This window comes from Halichondria panicea, chromosome 1, assembly GCF_963675165.1.
Source record: "Halichondria panicea chromosome 1, odHalPani1.1, whole genome shotgun sequence".
In the NCBI taxonomy this organism is placed as follows: Eukaryota; Metazoa; Porifera; class Demospongiae; order Suberitida; family Halichondriidae; genus Halichondria; species Halichondria panicea.
The window spans coordinates 15824470-15843015 of NC_087377.1; the positions used below are offsets into that span (position 1 = coordinate 15824470).

At 43.4% G+C, this 18546-nt stretch overlaps 5 protein-coding genes across 7 annotated transcripts in view; 2 read left to right on the plus strand and 3 right to left on the minus strand.

Moving 5' to 3' along the window:
• LOC135352070 (serine/threonine-protein kinase pakG-like) overlaps nt 1-4031 on the minus strand; it is a 30539-nt gene extending 26508 nt beyond the window's left edge. Inside the window, exons 1-6 of one of the 3 annotated variants that reach the window (XM_064551195.1) lie at nt 3912-4031; nt 3434-3761; nt 2512-3318; nt 2339-2415; nt 2042-2116; nt 821-1831 (exon numbers count right to left, since the gene is read on the minus strand). In XM_064551195.1, the coding sequence (XP_064407265.1) occupies nt 899-1831; nt 2042-2116; nt 2339-2415; nt 2512-3318; nt 3434-3758 (2217 nt within the window). In that variant the 5' untranslated portion in view covers nt 3759-3761; nt 3912-4031 and the 3' untranslated portion in view covers nt 821-898. Of the gene's footprint in view, nt 1-820; nt 1832-2041; nt 2117-2338; nt 2416-2511; nt 3319-3433; nt 3762-3911 lie in introns of those variants that run through there. The other 2 variants (XM_064551196.1, XM_064551194.1) reach the window with 2 other exon arrangements.
• LOC135352133 (upstream stimulatory factor 2-like) overlaps nt 1-5165 on the plus strand; it is a 40867-nt gene extending 35702 nt beyond the window's left edge. Inside the window, exon 5 of the transcript XR_010399589.1 lies at nt 4692-5165. The gene's annotated coding sequence lies outside the window, so the exon portion shown is untranslated. The remainder of the gene's footprint in view (nt 1-4691) is intronic.
• LOC135352059 (uncharacterized) overlaps nt 1-18546 on the plus strand; it is a gene marked incomplete in the record, with an annotated part of 851949 nt that overhangs the window by 427614 nt on the left and 405789 nt on the right.
• Nucleotides 8394-11758, minus strand: LOC135352091 (uncharacterized). Its single transcript, XM_064551256.1, has 6 exons — nt 11474-11758; nt 11012-11341; nt 10025-10831; nt 9849-9925; nt 9582-9656; nt 8394-9376 (listed from the first exon to the last, which is right to left on the minus strand). Exons 2-6 carry the CDS (start codon nt 11334-11336, stop codon nt 8453-8455), a joined length of 2208 nt encoding a protein of 735 aa, XP_064407326.1. The 5' UTR covers nt 11337-11341; nt 11474-11758; the 3' UTR covers nt 8394-8452.
• Nucleotides 16282-18450, minus strand: LOC135352121 (uncharacterized). Its single transcript, XM_064551298.1, has 4 exons — nt 17910-18450; nt 17258-17827; nt 16484-17009; nt 16282-16396 (listed from the first exon to the last, which is right to left on the minus strand). Exons 1-3 carry the CDS (start codon nt 18018-18020, stop codon nt 16665-16667), a joined length of 1026 nt encoding a protein of 341 aa, XP_064407368.1. The 5' UTR covers nt 18021-18450; the 3' UTR covers nt 16282-16396; nt 16484-16664.

Here is an 18546-nt window from a genome sequence, read left to right on the forward strand (position 1 = left end):
TTGGAGGTCTGACCATGAATATTACCCACGAATGAAGCGACCATGCCTACCTTTACCTGCAGTGCAAGCAGCAACCACGAAAATATTACCCACGAAATGTCTCAATATTGCTGAACCACGAATATTTTGTCCCCTGAAAATTACCCGCTATACAGTATAACACTCCTCTGGTTTCTATAGATCTTTATTATTTATGTCAACAGCCGAGGGTAGCACTTCAGTGCTCTAGTTCTAATTGTAGATTGACTGATTGATTTGTCTTCTGTACTATTGTTTGATTTTTCCACCCCTCATCTTTTCCGGCCCCTAGTTATGCGGCCATTTTTCAGCCCGGCCAAGTGTTGAGGAGACAAGAAGAGGCACTGACAATGGAGGTAGAGGTACAGAGTACGTTAGCTGGAAAATGCATTTGTGTCATACTTTGTGGAGTTCCTTAAATTCATTCAAGGTCAGCTATAGTGTGTCCTACTTGAAGGTGTGCAATGTACAATCATGTACGACCCCCCCCCACACACACACACCGTTAGGCCTACTATGCTGCTAAGAAAGAGAGGGGCCTCACGTAAACTGGCCACTCAGTGTGACTATGACCATGTGACTCTTTAACCCCTCAGTTCCCGAGCCCCACCCCTCACTGTCTGACTCGGAAGAGGAGATAGACTTTGTATTCTGGGAGAAGGTGTCCACCCTACCCTCGGACAAGACCCCCAACCAAGGACCTGAACTTGTTATGAGACTGTTAAATATTATTTTGTAGTATTATTATGTACTTCGTGTCATAATAATATTATTATTAACTTATTATTAATTCTGTTGCAACTTCTTAATTAGAACATAATAAAAAATTTCATATCGTTAACGCACAATATATATTAAAGAGAAACAATTAACAAAATAACTAATTAGCACTTATAGAGAAGAAATCAACAGTTGGAGTATATGCAGTAAACAGTTTTGTCTGTCCTCCGGCTACAATGACCTCTCCACTAGGAAGTACTGAGCATGTGCAGCAGTATCGTGCAGTAGGCAGGTCTCCCACTTTCACCCACCTCCTGGTGTCAGGCTGGTAGAGGTGGATCGTTGAACTTGGGTTGCGTCTGTCGTCTCGTCCACCAACGGCTAATAGTGACCTCCCAATACTGAGAGGAGCTAACCACACGAGTGGTACTTCCTGTAAGGTCTGCCAGAGAGTGGGTGTGTCCAGGTTCGAATGGGCCTTTGCAATCAGTTCATTGAGGTCGACGTGGTGCACTGTCTTGGTTGGCCTCCCAGTGTGATCCCACCCTCCCATTAGGTAGAGGGTGTTTCCTATGAGAGTTGATTTCAGTATTGATCGTGGGTTAGGTAGTGACTGAGCAATGTACCATCTTCTTGATGCCACGTCCAACACCTCCACAGAGGAGGAGGTACGTTCTTCATCATCACGCCCACCAGCTACAATGATGTGGTTGTTGAAGGAGACAGCTGTTGAGGAATCACGAGCAATGTTCATTGGTGGGTACGGGCGAGTCCATTCCCCTGATTCAAACACTGCAAGCTGATTGGTGGGTTTGTTGTTTCTTAGATCACGTCCTCCCACCAGCACTAGTCGATTAGCGAGTGATGTCATAGCGAAGTACTTGACAGTGTACTCTGGTAGATTGGTCCATTGATCTTGCTCGAGCTTCATCACTGTACACACGTCACGATCATTGCCTGCACGCCCTCCACCAACATACACCGTGTCACCGATAACAACACTCTGTACCGTGGTACCCATCTTGATTGGTATGTCTTTTCCTCTTCTCCATTTCAGAGTGAGTGGAGGTCTCAACTCTCTGGGAGGGGGACCCTGAATAATGAATGAGTGTAATTAGGATAGTGTCTACTAACAAGCGAGTGTTACTTGTAGCAATAATTGCATGCACACTAAATCACTTTCTCTAATTAGCTTAAGAGGCCACGCCACGCCCACCAGTCTAATAGAATGTACAGTACGATTATAAGAGATCAAAGCTTCTACTATAGCTCTGCAATAATATAATGGTGCATTTTGTCTCACCTGTCTCTGCTGTTGAATGATGGCGTCTCTCCTGACCAGCTCAGCATCTTTGTGCTTAATCTGTTCCCCGTGTGTCTGTACAGGGGAACGTTGGTGGAAATCAAACACAGACGTGAATAACATTACAGAAAAATCTACAACAGAACGAGACAATCTTCACTAAAGGAAGTACATAATTATAGGCACACTCAAACGGATGTGTAGTTACGGCTTAACACATGAGATAGCATCCATGCATGTTAAGGTACAATACTATTGTTGCTGTGGGAATCTCATTATCACAGTACATGTACGAACCTTTTTGACTGGTTGAGGGTCCTTTGACTCCCTCTTTGTTGCCTCCACTGTGTCCGAGCTTGTTGTCAGGTCAGCATCTAAAGTAAAAGAAAATCGATACCAACATAAAATGATTTTTCTGTTAGAGCTAGGAGTTAGTGGAAACGTAAAACACATAATTATAATTGACTCACAGATGTCCCTGGCAGATGGTCTCCTCGTCATGTCTTCTTGCAAGCAACTGTCGATAAGCTTCCTTAACCTGTGTGTGTGAGGGATCTGGGCAACATGGAATAATCGATCCTTGACTGATTTGATCGTCTCCAGCTTGCAAACAATTTGCGTCACAATCACCCCATAGGAAAACACATCCAGGCTGTTATCGTATTTCTTCTCTTCCAATCGTATAGCCTCGAGAGGTAGATACCCCATACGGTGACCAATGGCTGTGAGAGTGTGGCTAAGCTTGGAGGGATCGTATAGCCGTGACATGCCAAAGTCGGATATCTTTGCAACAGGCATTGGTCGTGAAAGATTCAGCAAAACGTTATCACCACAGAGGTCACGGTGGATAATCTGCTTGCTATGAATGTAGGCCAGACCACAAGCTATGTCTTTGGAGAGGCTAATTTCACATTCGCTAGTGAGGGACTCTTCATCAAGGCCAGAAAAATAGGATCTCAGATTGCAATCCATCAGCTCAACAACGAGGATTGTACTCCCTGATTTGGGGTGCTTGGCAGTCGACAAAAACTGAACAATGTTTGGGTGCTGGAACGACTTGAGAAAATCACTCTCACGATCAATTGCATTGCTAGCTTCTTCGTCTTTGGCGATTGGAATACTTGCCTGCATCTCCATAGCATCGTGAAGCAGCACTTTGACTGCACAAATCTCGCCCTTGTAGCTGCCTTTGAAGACTGCTCCAAATGCACCTTTACCGAGAGGCTTGTCTAAGAAAACAGTCAAATCATCGTTAATCTTCTGGCGGGTTTGGTCAACTGTACAACATTGTGTGTGTGTGTGTGTGTGTGTGTGTGGGGGGGGGTGAATATTATAGCAGCTAACGAACTAAGCATTATGACTGTATGATTCCTGTGCTGAACTAGTGCTTACCCTCTGACTTCACATCAGTAGGATTGCTTGGACCAGTAGACTGTAGATGATCTTTCTCGATGGTCTGGGCTATGTGAGCTTCACCCACGATGGGACTGGTCAATGCCTCCACCATCTCTTTCCAGCTCTTCCCTCCTTCATTAAGCCATTTAATCAAACCCTCACGATAGCAGTCATCAGGATTGTTGCTCCATTCTTTCCCGATGCTGTGGATTGTAGCCTGGGGTACGTCAAGAATAAGCAAGATGTTTCGCCACTTAATTCGAGCATCAAACGTGACGAGGTACAATTTCTTTAGATCTGCTATTGTGAGATAGTCCGACATCTTCTGTGTAGAGTGTGGAATAAGATAAACAATGATAATTATGAAGGTACATGTAATTATGTATAAATATTTGGTGTGTGCAAATTATATCATCAAAACCATAAATACCGTAGATCTATATGCAGAAAATAAAACAGTGCTGTCTGCACTTACTGATAATAATCCAGAGCTACAGTATCTTCACAGCTTGATACCAGGCACGATACAGAAGTACAGGACAACAGTTAGCTCAGCTACAACGAGACCCGCCCTGTTTCTCTGCAGAATAAACAATAGCTGTCACGTGCGATAACATTGCTAAACCACGTGGCTGATCTTTCACTGCACTTCCATAGCTAGCTAGCTAGAGAGAAGAAGAAATTATGCTGTCAATTTTGAAGCTCTGAGCAAGTGGTCAAACTATTTGTCTGTATTGGTGGAGGCTGAAGACATGAGTCCATGGACAGGGACTACTGAGGAACCTTCATCAAGAACATTAACAAGGTACAGTTATTCATAAATATTAAATTACAAAGCGAGAGGTCATTTCTTTTTGGAGGTTTAGAAAAATTCCTGGTGTCGCATATTTAGAGGGTCGCATCTAATTGGAGGTTACTCTACTATCCTCGATTACAGGATGCTTAAAATTATATTGTTTCTAGCGGCCTGGAATCGAGGCTGTGGTTTGACCTCTATTTAGGACGCGACATATAAAAATAATTGTCACACGCAGCAGTCGCTACTTTTAGAGGTCAGAATATTACCTAAGATCGAGGGTGTCGCATATTTGGAGGGTCGCCTTAAATTGAACAAGTACGGTACTTGTGTATAATGTGTAGTTGGTTATAATGTGGGCCCTAACTTTGGTCTTGTGCATGATACCCAGGTATGTACCCACACAGAGTTCACACCAAGTAACATAAAAGCAAACACATAAAAACTGTTTTAATACAGAGATACTACACGTAGGGACAGAGCCGACCGACGTGGAGACGGTTACTATCGCTACTGAAGAGGTGGTACCCAGTTCACAGTTTGAGATAGAGATAAGTCAGAGTGATGATGGGGAGAGTGTGGAGCAGCTACAGGCCAGTGACTTGGGTCCTAACTTTGGCCTTGTGCATGATACCCAGGTAACACACACACACACAGTCAGAGTGATGATGGGGAGAGTGTGGAGCAGCTACAGGCCAGTGACTTGGGTCCTAACTTTGGCCTTGTGCATGATACCCAGGTAACACACACACACACAGTTCACACCAAGTAACATATAAAAACTAGCACTTAAAAACGCTTTTTTAAAGTATCTGGCTTCTAAGACTTTTCGTTTTTGTACTATTTTCGCTTTCATATTACATGGTTAGAATTTGCATGATGGTAACTACCTCCCAAATAACGAACACACACACACACACACACACGCTTGTTGTTCCCGCCCACTCACACAGGAGATCCACACGCTAACTAGCGATGATGGCTTGCCCTCTGACATGATCTCTGGGACAGACCACCCCCTCATCTCAGTTCCTCATCACTAAGAGCACCTCTTCTTGTTCAGAGTCTGGCCAAAGATTAATGGTGAGTAATGGAGGCCAAATTTATCAGTGTGACGATCCCCTTTTGTGAGGCAAATCCAAAAGTTATATATAGGCCTCGATAAGTTATCCAAGTGCTTGTACGTACTAATTACATGTAGAACCATGAGTATTATTGCTAATGTTTGATATAAAATAATTATAAAATAAGGTTTCTTGGAAGTGGTGTTGAAAAATAGTCAGTTTTTACTATGTTGTTGTGTGTGTTGAGGTCCTCTGTATGTGATGATCCCACCATCCAGTAGTGCTGAGATACTGCATGCAATGGGTCGACCTATAGCACCCAAGATGAGCGGGATATCAACTATGGATTATCACACGGCCGACCCCATCGTTCAAATGCAGTTGTGAGTACACAGTTCATGTGATTGCCTACCTCTGCATAACATGTATGACAGTATGTTAGGGAAAGCATCATTCTTGCTACATACAGTATTACTAGAATATTTTGCTGTTGGTGAAAAGCCTTTGCCAATCAGCAACAAAGTTGATCCTTTGCGATTGTGCTAACTATTGTGTTCTGGCAATAATCGTGTGTATTTATAGTCATACTTTAGGTTTTGCGATTTTATTGTTGCGAATTGATCAACCCTCGCAAAATGTGCGTATGCTCGTAAAACATTCTAGTAATACGGTAACTGTGAGGAGTGTTGTTATTATGGTGGTTGGTTTGCAGGTCTGGGGATATGGCTGCCAACAGGGAAGCTCAGAGGAAGGCTACACACAATGAAGGTGATGCAAATTCAATACTGAAAGTTATAGTGTACAACAGATGTACATGTACGTACGTGGTCATAATCAAATAGAAGCATTTCCCACAAAGTACAGTTACGAAGCTTTAACATCAAATCTGCAACTTCTAAAACTAATGACATATTTGTTGTATGGAGGCTATCCATCCATGCTGTAAACGTCTTTTATTTATACTGTACAGTAGGTGTTCGTGTGTGTGTGTGTGTGAGGTCAAGGTTCATTCGTTTTGCCAATTGGCTCAGCTTCATTGTACATGCCCTAAGCACGATAATTACCAGTTGTTATTGTTCTTCCCATACCCAGTTGAGTCTCATCCCTACAACAACAACCATCGCTGCCTACTGGAGCCTCTAATCCAAACACACCACTCTTAAGCTCACTCGTACAAACTCTATCCTCCATTGCGAGCACGACCACTTCTCCGTCCACTCCTGTACCGAAATCCTCCATGCTGTCACAAGCCAACAACAATGGCGGTGGTGGTGGTGGTGGTGGTATCTCTGCCGCGGCTGCTGCTAGTCTGCTCAACACTCTGATTCTGGCTCAGAATGTGCTCACAAGCAACTCAAGTGCTGGTAGCCCCGGGCAAGATTCAATGTCTATGGAAACGGTGGACCAATCCTCTCAACAGTAGTGTACAGTATATTATAATTGTGGACTGTTTATACTGTTCTAGTTTTAACGTGTGTTTTTTAGTAATCTCTCCTTCACTTACTATAGCTACATTGTCAGTATTATTATGTATACATAGTTTTTATACATGATATTTGTGTGGAGCTCTTTGAGAAAAATATTGTAGCAAATCCCATTTATATGTAACCACGCCCATTATAATTATGTGCAGCCTAGCCTCCATCTCAAGCGGCACTTCCTCGAAAGTTGGCCTGGTATAAATTATATGCGCTGTAGTTGGCTGGGTATAAGGACTGCTTTCGCATGTGCTAACCATTATAATTTTATAGCCACTAAAAACTTGATGAAGAACCTTCATCAAGAACAAGGTACGTGTGTATAATGTGTAGTTATGCAGTGCAATGAGTTGACTGTGTACTATTGAATGTACAGTACACAGAATGGGAACCTAGCATGCTTACTAGTCTGTATGTACATGCACTTGTATACAAGGTATGCTGGTAGAGGTGGATCGATGAGTAAGTACTGTTCATGTGTTTTCTCCCTACTAGACCTGAGGATTTGTACCAACCAGGTGAGGTGGACTTTGACCCCAACGAGGAGAGCTTACTAGCGGAGTTCCACCTAGCAACCAGCGGTAGCAACGCACCTGGAGTGGATCAGATCATTATAGACAAGGAGAAACTAATGCTGGAGAAGTGAGTGATAGCATGTCAGACAACTACACACATTGTAGGTCTCTTTCTGAGAGCTTTGTTGACTTGTGTAGTCATCTTGTGTTGCAAACCTCCGATTTTATCGTATTTAATAGCATCTTTAATAGTGCTGCAATAATTATAGTGTGCTTAGATCAATAATAGTATTTATTTCAGGCCCAAATTCTACTTGAAAATAACCAGCTAAGCTATAACCTTCATAGTATGTGTTTGGACCTGTGCCACCACCTACTGTTTCATTATAATATTAGTGCAATAAAGTACGTGTCTATGATGTTATGCTAAAACTCCCTTCTCACCTCTAGTCTTTCAGCCTATATAGTCTAGTTTTATTTTATTGCTCCCGTTACTTGCTGATTAACCAGATCATATATACTATTGTATAACACTCCTCTGGTTTCTATAGATCTTTATTAGTTATGTCAACAGCCGAGGGTAGCAATGTAGTGCATGTGTCCTATTTGAAGGTGTGCAATGTACAATCATGTACGACCCCCCCCCCCCACACACACACACATTTAGGCCTACTATGCTGCTAAGAAAGAGAGGGGCCTCACGTAAACTGGCCACTCAGTGTGACTGTGACCATGTGACTCTTTAACCCCTCAGTTCCCGAGCCCCACCCCTCACTGTCTGACTCGGAAGAGGAGATAGACTTTGTATTCTGGGAGAAGGCGTCCACCCTACCCTCGGACAAGACCCCAACCAAGGACCTGAACTTGTTATGAGACTGTTAAATATATTATTTTGTAGTATTCTTCGTGTCATCATAATAATTATTAGACATTTTGTTGGACTTAATAAAAAAGCTTTTTTTTCCGACATGCAAGATAATAATATCAAGATTGCAAAGAGAATCTAACTGTTAGATTGTTTAATTTGTTTGTTTTTGTACGTACCACTTCATGCCATCGTATTAACTATGTACAATGAAATTCTGTTTCAACTTAGTTATAGAACATGATAAAAAAATTCATATCGTTAACGCACAATATCAAAGAGAAACAATAACAAATAACTAATTAGCACTTATATAAAAGAAATCAATAGTTGGAATACTAGTAAGTGGTTCTGTCTGTCCTCCGGCTACAATGACCTCTCCACTAGGAAGTACTGAGCATGTGCAGCAGTATCGTGCAGTAGGCAGGTCTCCCACTTTCACCCACCTCCTGGTGTCAGGCTGGTAGAGGTGGATCGATGAACTTGGGTTGGCTCTGTCGTCCCGTCCACCAACGGCTAATAGTGACCTCCCAATACTGAGAGGAGCTGAGAACACGAGTGGTACTTCCTGTAAGGTCTGCCAGAGAGTGGGTGTGTCCAGGTTGGAAAGGGCTTTTGCAATGAGTTCATCGAGGTCGACGTGGTGCACTGTCTTGGTTGCCCTAGTGTGATCGGACCCTCCCATTAGGTAGAGGGTGTTTCGTATGAGAGTCGATTTCAGTTCTGATCGTGGGTTAGGTAGTGACTGAGCAATGTACCATCTTCTTGATGCCACGTCCAACACCTCCACAGAGGAGGTACGTCCTTTATCATCATACCCACCAGCTACAATGATGTGGTTGTTGAAGGAGACTGCAGTTGAGAAAATACGAGCAATGTTCATTGGTGGGTACGGGTGAGGCCATTCCCCTGATTCAAACACTGCAAGCTGATTGGTGCGTTTTTTGTTTCTTGGATTATTTCCTCCCACCAACACTAGTCGATTAGCGAGTGATGTCATAGCGAAGTACATGGCAGTGTACTCTGGTAGTTTGGTCCATTGATCTTGCTCGAGCTTCATCACTGTACACATGTCACGACCATTGTCTGCATTACCTCCACCAACATACACCGTGTCACCGATAACAACACTCTGTACCGTGGAACCCATCTCGATTGGCATGTCTTTTCCTCTTCTCCATTTCAGAGTGAGTGGAGGTCTCAACTCTCTGGGAGGGAGACCCTGAATAATGAATGAGTGTAATTAGGATAGTGTCTACTAACAAGCGAGTGTTACTTGTAGCAATAATTGCATGCACACTAAATCACTTTCTCTAATTAGCTTAAGAGGCCACGCCCACCAGTCTAATAGAATGTACAGTACGATTATAAGAGATCAAAGCTTCTACTATAGCTCTGCAATGATATAATGGTGCAGTTTGTGTCACCTGTCTCTGCTGTTGAATGATGGCGTCTCTCCTGACCAGCTCAGCATCTTTGTGCTTATTCTGTTCCCTGTGTGCCTGTACAGGGGAACGTTGGTGAAAAAATTCTACAACAGAACGAGACATTCTTCAGTAAAGGAAGTACATAATTATAGGCACACTCAAACGGATGTGTAGTTACGGCTTAACACATGAGACAGCATCCATGCATGTTAAGGTACAATACTATTGTTGCTGTGGGAATCTCATCCACACACTACATGTATGCACCTTCTTGACTTGTTCAGTGTCCTTTGACTCCTTCTTTGTTGCCTCCACTGGGTCCGAGCTTGTTGTTAGGTAAGTATCTAAAATCGATACCAACATTAATAGACGGATATGATTTTTTCGTTAGGGTTACAGTTAGCTGAAACGTAAAACACATAATATACTTATCATTGACTCACAGATGTCCCTGGCAGATGGTCTCCTCCTCATGTCTTCTTGCAAACAACTGTCGATAAGCTTCCTCAACCTGTGTGTGTGAGGTATCTGGGCAACATGGAATGATCGATCTTCCACAGATTTGATCGTCTTCAGCTTGCAAACAATCTGCATCATAATCGCCCCAAGAGAGAACACATCCAAGCTATTATCGTAAATATCCTTGTCCAATCGAATAGCCTCGAGAGGTAGATACCCCATACGGTGACCAACGGCCGTGAGGGTGTGGCTAAGCTTGGAGGGATCGTATAGCCGTGACATGCCAAAGTCGGATATCTTTGCAACAGGCACTGGTCGTGTAAGTTTCAGCAAGACGTTATCACCACAGAGGTCACGGTGGATAATCTGCTTGCTGTGAATGTAGGCCAGACCACAAGCCATGTCTTTGGAGAGGCTAATTTCACATTCGCTAGTGAGGGACTCTTCATTAAAGCCGGAGAAATAGGATCTCAGATTGCAATCCATCAGCTCAACAACGAGGATTGTACTTCCTGATTTGGGGTGCTTAGCTGTCGACAAATACAGAACAACGTTTGGGTGCTGGAGTGACTGGAGAAACTCACACTCACGATCAAATGCTTTGCTAGCTTCTTCACTTTTGCCGGTTGGGAAACCTGTCTGCATTTCTACAGCCTCGTAAATTAGAAGTTTGACTGCACAAATGTCACCCCTGTAGCTGCCTTTGAAGACTACTCCAAATGCACCTTTACCGAGAGATTCGTCTAGGAAAACAGTCAAATCGTCGTTGATCAGCTGGCGATTTTGATAAACTGTAGATTATTGTGTGTGTGTGTGTGTGTGTGTGTGTGTGTGTGTGTGTGTGGGTGTGTGTGTGTGTGTGTGTGTGTGTGTGTGTGTGTGTGTGTGTGTGTATAGGGGGTCCAGGGGGTGAATAATAGCAGCTGACATCATGTATGAGATATGCATTCCTGTGCTGAACTAGTGCTTACCCTCTGACTTCACATCAGTAGGATTGCTTGCATCAGTAGACTGTAGATGATCTTTCTCGATGGTCCTGGCTATGTCACTGTGGCCCACAATAGGACTTGACAAAGCTTTGACAACATCTTCCCAGCTTCTCTTACCACCTTTCAGCCATTCTTTCAAACCCTCACGATAGCATTCCTTTGGATCGTCTCGCCATTTTGTACCAATGCTGTCGATGGTATCAGAGGATACCTCAAGAACTAGCAAGAAGTTTCGCCACTCGATTCGAGCATCAAACGTAGCTATGTATAGTTTTCCTAGATCTGCTATTGTGAGATAGTCAGACATCTTCTCTGTAGAGAGTGGAATAAGATAAACAATGAATGTATTATATAAATTATATATTATGTCAGAATTAGTGTGTGCAAATTATATCATGCCATCTAAATCATGTACATGCAGTAAACAGTGCTGTCTGCACTCACTGATAATAATCCAGAGGCTCTGTACAGTACAGTATCTTCACAGCATGATACAGAAATACAGAAAAACAGCAACTAACAAGATACGCCCTCTTTCTCTGCAGAATAAACAATAATCTGTCACGCAATATACAATGCTAAACCACATGTAGCTAGCCTCGATCCAAGGTGAAGGAGGCTTAACCACGTGTGGTGCTTCCACAAAAGAAAAGAAAAAGAAATTGTGCAGTCAGTCAAAAATTGTGCAGTCAGTTTTGAAGCTCTGAGCAAGTGGTCAAACTATTTGTCTGTATTGGTGGAGGCTGAAGACATGAGTCCATGGACAGGGACTACTGAGGAACCTTCATCAAGAACATTAACAAGGTACAGTTATTCATAAATATTAAATTACAAAGCGAGAGGTCATTTCTTTTTGGAGGTTTAGAAAAATTCCTGGTGTCGCATATTTAGAGGGTCGCATCTAATTGGAGGTTACTCTACTATCCTCGATTATAGGCTGCTTAAAATTATATTGTTTCTAGCGGCCTGGAATCGAGGCCGTGGTTTGACCTCTATTATATTTAGGACGCGACATAAAAAAAAAATTGTCACACGCAGCAGTCGCTACTTTTAGAGGTCAGAAAATTACCTAAGATCGAGGGTGTCGCATATTTGGAGGGTCGCCTTAAATTGAACAAGTACAGTACTTGTGTATAATGTGTAGTTGGTTATAATGTGGGCCCTAACTTTGGTCTTGTGCATGATACCCAGGTATGTACCCACACAGAGTTCACACCAAGTAACATAAAAGCAAACACTTAAAAACTGTTTTAATACAGAGATACTACACGTAGGGACAGAGCCAACCGACGTGGAGACGGTTACTATCGCTACTGAAGAGGTAGTACCCAGTTCACAGTTTGAGATAGAGATAAGTCAGAGTGATGATGGGGAGAGTGTGGAGCAGCAACAGGCCAGTGAATTGGGCCCTAACTTTGGCCTTGTGCATGATACCCAGGTAACACACACACACACAGTTCACACCAAGTAATATACAAAAACTAGCGCTTAAAAACGCTTTTTTAAAGGTATTATCCGGCTTCTAAGACGTTTCGTTTTCGTATTATTTTCGCTTTCGTATTACATGGTTAGAATTTGCATGATGGTAACTACCTCCCAAATAACGAACACACACACACACACACACACACACACTTGTTGTTCCTGCCCACTCACACAGGAGGTCCACACGCTAACTAGCGATGATGGTTTGCCCTCTGACATGACCTCTGAGGATGGCTCCACCCTCAACGCTATAGGCCACGCCCTCATCCAAATGCAGCATGGTGGGCAGACCACCCCCTTTCAGAGTCTGGCCAAAAATTAATGGTGAATAAAGAAGGCCAAATTTATCAGTGTGACGATTGCTTTTTTGCCAAATCCAGAAGTTATAGTCCTCGATAAGTTATCCAAGTGCTTGTACATACTAATTACATGTAGAACCATGAGTATTATTGCTAATGTTTGAGGTTTCTTGGAAGTGGTGTTGAGTTTTTACTATGTTGTTGTGTGTGTTCAGGTCCTCTGTATGTGATGATCCCACCATCCAGTAGTGCTGAGATACTGCATGCAATGGGTCGACCTATAGCACCCAAGATGAGCGTGATATCAACTATGGATTATCACACGGCCGACCCCATCGTTCAAATGCAGTTGTGAGTACACAGTTCATGTGATTGCCTACCTCTGCATAACATGTATGACAGTATGTTAGGGAAAGCATCATTCTTGCTACATACCGTATTACTAGAATATTTTGCTGTTGGTGAAAAACCTTTACCAATCAGCAACAAAGTTAATCCTTTGCGATTGTGCTAACTATTGCGTTCTGGCAATAATCGTGTGTATTTATAGTCATACTTTAGGTTTTGCGATTTTATTGTTGCGAATTGATCAACCCTCGCAAAATGTGCATATGCTCGTAAACATTCTAGTAATACGGTAACTGTGAGGAGTGTTGTTATTATGGTGGTTGGTTTGCAGGTCTGGGGATATGGCCGCCAACAGGGAAGCTCAGAGGAAGGCTACACACAATGAAGGTGCTGCAAATTCAATACTGAAAGTTATAGTGAACAACAGATGTACATGTACTTACGTGGTCATAATCAAATAGAAGCATTTCCCACAAAGTACAGTTACGAAACTTTAACATCGAATTTGCCACTTCTAAAACTAATGACTTATTTGTTGTATGGAGGCTATCCATCCATGCTGTAACGTCTTAATAATTAAGTATGCCTTGACTGTACAGTAGGTGTACGTGTGTGTGTGAGGTCAAGGTTCATTCATTTTGCCAATTGGCTCAGCTTCATTGTACATGCCCTAAACACGATAATTACCAGTTGTTGTTGTTCTTCCCACGCCCAGTTGAGCGTTGTTGGCGTCGGGACAGGATCATCGAGCTCATCAAGGTACTGGCTCAGATAGTGCCTGCTTGTCAGAAGAAAGACGCAACTACTGGTTCCATTGTTTTGGTTACTCGAAAAACCAAGTGCGATTATTCTATTATTCATAATGTAAGTACGTACATATTGTATACCAGTACATGTGTTGTGTGTGGTGTCCCTTTTATCATAGTTGAGCCATTTTGCATTTAGCCAGTATAAATTATACCTACTGTTATCATGTGATTTCCTCACCCCTTACTTCCTAAGCCCTCAAACTTCCACTCATGCAGTATGACTATGATCATGTGACTCTTTAACCCCTCAGTTCCCGAGCCCCACCCCTCACTGGTCTGTCTCGGAAGAGGAGATAGACTTTGTATTCTGGGAGAAGGCGTCCACCCTACCCTCGGACAAGACCCCAACCAAGGACCTGAACTTGTTATGAGACTGTTAAATATTATTTTGTCTGTTTTTGTACTATTTTCTGGCAATGTAATTATGTATGTACCACTTCATGTCATCATAATAACTATAATTATATGCGATAAAATTCTGTTGCAACTTAATTTTCTCTTACCTGCTTATAACATGCAAATATTTAAGGCGTGGCTTCCGTTAAGCAGTCATTCCGCGAACATTGTGCAACGAAAAGAGGCCTATCCACAAAATATAAATGCCTCAAAAATTTCGTGCTATACGGTATTTAGCACTTATAGATCAACAGTTCGAATAAAAATAAACGAAATATGCGAACTTAATTAGAAAACTTTTTTCAAAAAGATTGTTAACAATGCACAACATAATTATTACAATAACTAATTAATCGCTTATACAAAAGAAATCAACTGTTTGAACACAATTACCACTACCATATAGTTTTGTCTGTCCTCCGGCTACAATGACCTCTCCACTAGGAAGTACTGAGCATGTGCACCAGCATCGTGCAGTAGGCAGGTCTCCCACTTTCACCCACCTCCTGGTGTCAGGCTGGTAGAGGTGGATCGATGAACTTTGGTTGGCTCTGTCGTCCCGTCCACCAACGGCTAATAGTGACCTCCCAATACTGAGAGGAGCTGAGAACTTGAGTGGTACTTCTTGTAAAATCTGCCAGGGAGTGGGTGTGTCCAGGTTGGAAAGGGCCTTTGCAATGAGTTCATTGAGGTCGACGTGGTGCACTGTCTTGGTTGCCCACCCAGTGTGATCGTACCCTCCCATTAGGTACCCTCCCATTAGGTAGAGGGTGTTTCCTATGAGAGTCGATTTCAGATATGATCGTGGGTTAGGTAGTGACTGAGCAATGTACCATCTTCTTGATGCTACGTCCAACACCTCCACAGAGGAGGAGGTACCTTCTTTATCATCATTCCCACCAGCTACAATGATGTGGTTGTTGAAGGAGACAGCTGTTGAGGAATGACGAGCAATGTTCATTGGTGGGTACGGGTGAGTCCATTCCCCTGATTCAAACACTGCAAGTTGATTGGTGGTTTTTTTGTTTCTTAGATAACGTCCTCCCACCAGCACTAGTCGATTAGCGAGTGATGTCATAGCGAACCACTTGGCAGTGTACTCTGGTAGTTTGGTCCATTGATCTTGCTCGAGCTTCATCACTGTACACAAGTCACGATCATTGCCTACAACACCACCTCCACCAACATACACCGTGTCACCGATAACAACACTCTGTACCGAGGTGCCCATCTTGATTGGCATGTCTTTTCCTCTTCTCCATTTCAGAGTGAGTGGAGGTCTCAACTCTCTGGGAGGGGGACCCTGAATAATGAATGAGTGTAATTAGGATAGTGTCTACTAACAAGCGAGTGTTACTTGTAGCAATAATTGCATGCACACTAAATCACTTTCTCTAATTAGCTTAAGAGGCCACGCCCACCAGTCTAATAGAATGTACAGTACGATTATAAGAGATCAAAGCTTCTACTATAGCTCTGCAATAATATAATGGTGTATTTTGTCTCACCTGTCTCTGCTGTTGAATGATGGCATCTCTCCTGACCAGCTCAGCATCTTTGTGCCCAATTTGTTCCCTGTGTGCCTGTACAGGGGAACGTTGGTGGAAATCAAACACAGACATGAATAACATTAGAGAAAATTCTACAACAGAACGAGAACAAACAACAATTTCCGCTAAAGGAAGTACTTAATTATAGGCACACTCAAACGGATGTGTATTTAGCGGCTTAACATGATTTATACAATAGCATCAATTGTTGAGGTATACTACTATTGTTGGAATCTCATCGACACACTTAGCTACATGTACGCAAACAAATATCATTATTGTAGTATAATACTAGCGTATAAAAGTGTGTGCATTTGGTGACTACTATAATACCTGTAAGAGAGCGGCCCTCTCAACTAGAGCAGCCTCTCTCTGGGAAATGAGATTAGCGATCGTTGACTCTTGTTCACTGAGTTGTCTGTCCTTGTCAGCAATCATACCATCTTTGGTGGCAGCATTAGCACGGACACTATTCAATATCTGTATAAAGTGAAAAAAAGGTTATCAACATGCTAGCTCGTTGAATAAAATAGCTTATAATGAACAAAATAAACTGGTTCTGCTGACCTGTTGCTGTCTAGCAAGCTGAGTATCTTTGTCCGCTACTTCCTCATCTTTTTGAACAAGTAGCTCATTTTTTTGTGCCAGTAGTGCAACCATCTTTCCTCTCCAGTATCCTGTCCTTCTGGACCACCTCTCTCTGAGAACAGAGTACAGCATGCAGTGTCAGACCCTTGCACCCACTAGCTCACTGGACTGGACTCACCTGTAGAGCCTCTATCCTCTTCTCCTTTGCCCTGAGGGTCCTGGCAGTCTTTACTCGTCCAATGTCCAGCTGGAGCAGTCCTCCGTCCATCTCCCTCCCCACCTCCTCCAGAGACGAGAGGAGCTCAGTGGTGGTCGGTCTTCTCTCTGGGGTGTTGGCCAGACACTCCCTCACCAGACCAAACAGAGGGTGCTCACGTCCACCCGCCAGACTCCTCTCAAGGAGAGCCGTGTAGGGACCTCGACGCTCAAACTCTGAGCGAGCCAGGAGGTGGTCTGGGTTGTTGGGATCGCTGTACGTGGGGGCAAGGAGATCTCCTGGAAACACCTAGTCCAATGACACGAGTGGAAGAACATGTGAATACTGACTGTCATGATTGTTTTCATGTATGTCTGTATGTATGGAGAAAATGAGTGCACGTATATTCACAATCATACATACAAAATGCATTTGCTGAAGGTCAACAATATTAAAGGGGGATCTCCCCAACACATACAACCACAATACTTATAAGGTATATTGAAAGATAATTTACTGATGAAAGGTCATCATGACTATAAATAACATCAACATACTTGTGTGAGTGCAAACAATTGCAGCACTCCGAAAGAGAAGACGTCCAGACTGGGTCCGTACACACTGTGACCTCTGTCAGAGAGGGCCTCGGGCGGCATGTACACCAGTGTCCCAGGAAACCTCGTCAGAGTCCTGGCCAGTCGACCAGGCTCCAGATTCACGATACGAGAGTTACCAAAGTCGGTGATCTTGGCTCTCAGAGATGCCGTCAGCAGGACGTTCCTGGCAGTAAGGTCACGATGGACCACGGACTCACGATGCAGGTGGAGCAGCCCTCGAGCCACACAGACCAGAATGTACTGGGTGACAGAGAGGGGGATGTTGGGGGTGGACTCCAGGAGATCGTCCAGACTTGAGTCCAGCCTCTCCATGACCAGGAGAGGCAGTCGAGAGCCAGTAACGAAACACAGCCCAATGAACTGGGTGATGTTGGGGTGACGGATGCGAGCCATGAGTCGACACTCTCGGCGGTAGTTCCCAGCTAGGTTGGCCACTCCACCACGCTCATCCGTCTCCAGGAGAACCTCGTGGATCTTCTTGGCTGCATACACCTCACCATTGATCATCACCTGTGCATGGAGGCAGTCACACTTGAATAGCTAGCAGATACACTAGAGACAGTGCACAGAAATAGAGCATGCAGTGACTGACCTCTTGAACAGAGCCATAGGAGCCAGTTCCTAGAACTCTCTCCTCTCCAAAGTGCTCCACATTCTCCAGCACAAACTCCCTCAAGTCAGCATCATCTCGCAAAGAAAACATTGCTTTTGCAGCTAGCTAGCTACAGGGATTTGAGGAGTTCTTGCAACTGCAATGTCGAGAGCGGAAGTACCTGTCACGTGAACAGTTACGTAATTATGGCTCATTTCAAACCAATTTTTCTCCAATAAAGCCTTTAGGCCTGTTTATTTTGTGAAAAAATCGACCTATACAAGAGGCTTTACTCTGCATATAATTATCTGCAAGCCTTTGCACCGTACACAGCTAAAGCTTGAGCCCAATCGTGAGCTACTACTATTAGTCTGTCGTGTATCCAGCTGGAGCTAGCCTAAGAGAGATTTTACTGAGACTAGTGATACACTTTCAACAGCTTACGGGCAGGCTGGGGCAAGTAGTAGCTCACAAAACGATTAGAATCTCAAGGATAGCTTCAGCTGACAACCTGCTGTGGTGCAAAGCCTTTACGAAAGCAGAGATAATAGAGGGATTGGCAACGGGAGTAACTCACGTGATCATTTCACATTGATTTCATATTGATTTCCTCTCAACCATCCTTGATGCGCATTAT

Bases quoted from the DNA above. Each gene is read 5' to 3' on its own strand.
- LOC135352091 (XM_064551256.1), bottom strand. From the start codon at position 11,336: ATGTCTGACTATCTCACAATAGCAGATCTAGGAAAACTATACATAGCT. The intron at 10,832-11,011 runs GTAAGCACTAGT...AATAATCTACAG, and splicing joins TACTGATGTGAAGTCAGAGG to TTTATCAAAATCGCCAGCTG. The intron at 9,926-10,024 runs GTGAGTCAATGA...TATCGATTTTAG, and splicing joins ACCATCTGCCAGGGACATCT to ATACTTACCTAACAACAAGC.
- LOC135352121 (XM_064551298.1), bottom strand. From the start codon at position 18,020: ATGTTTTCTTTGCGAGATGATGCTGACTTGAGGGAGTTTGTGCTGGAG. The intron at 17,828-17,909 runs GTCAGTCACTGC...CTCCATGCACAG, and splicing joins CCTATGGCTCTGTTCAAGAG to GTGATGATCAATGGTGAGGT. The intron at 17,010-17,257 runs GTATGTTGATGT...TCATTGGACTAG, and splicing joins AATTGTTTGCACTCACACAA to GTGTTTCCAGGAGATCTCCT.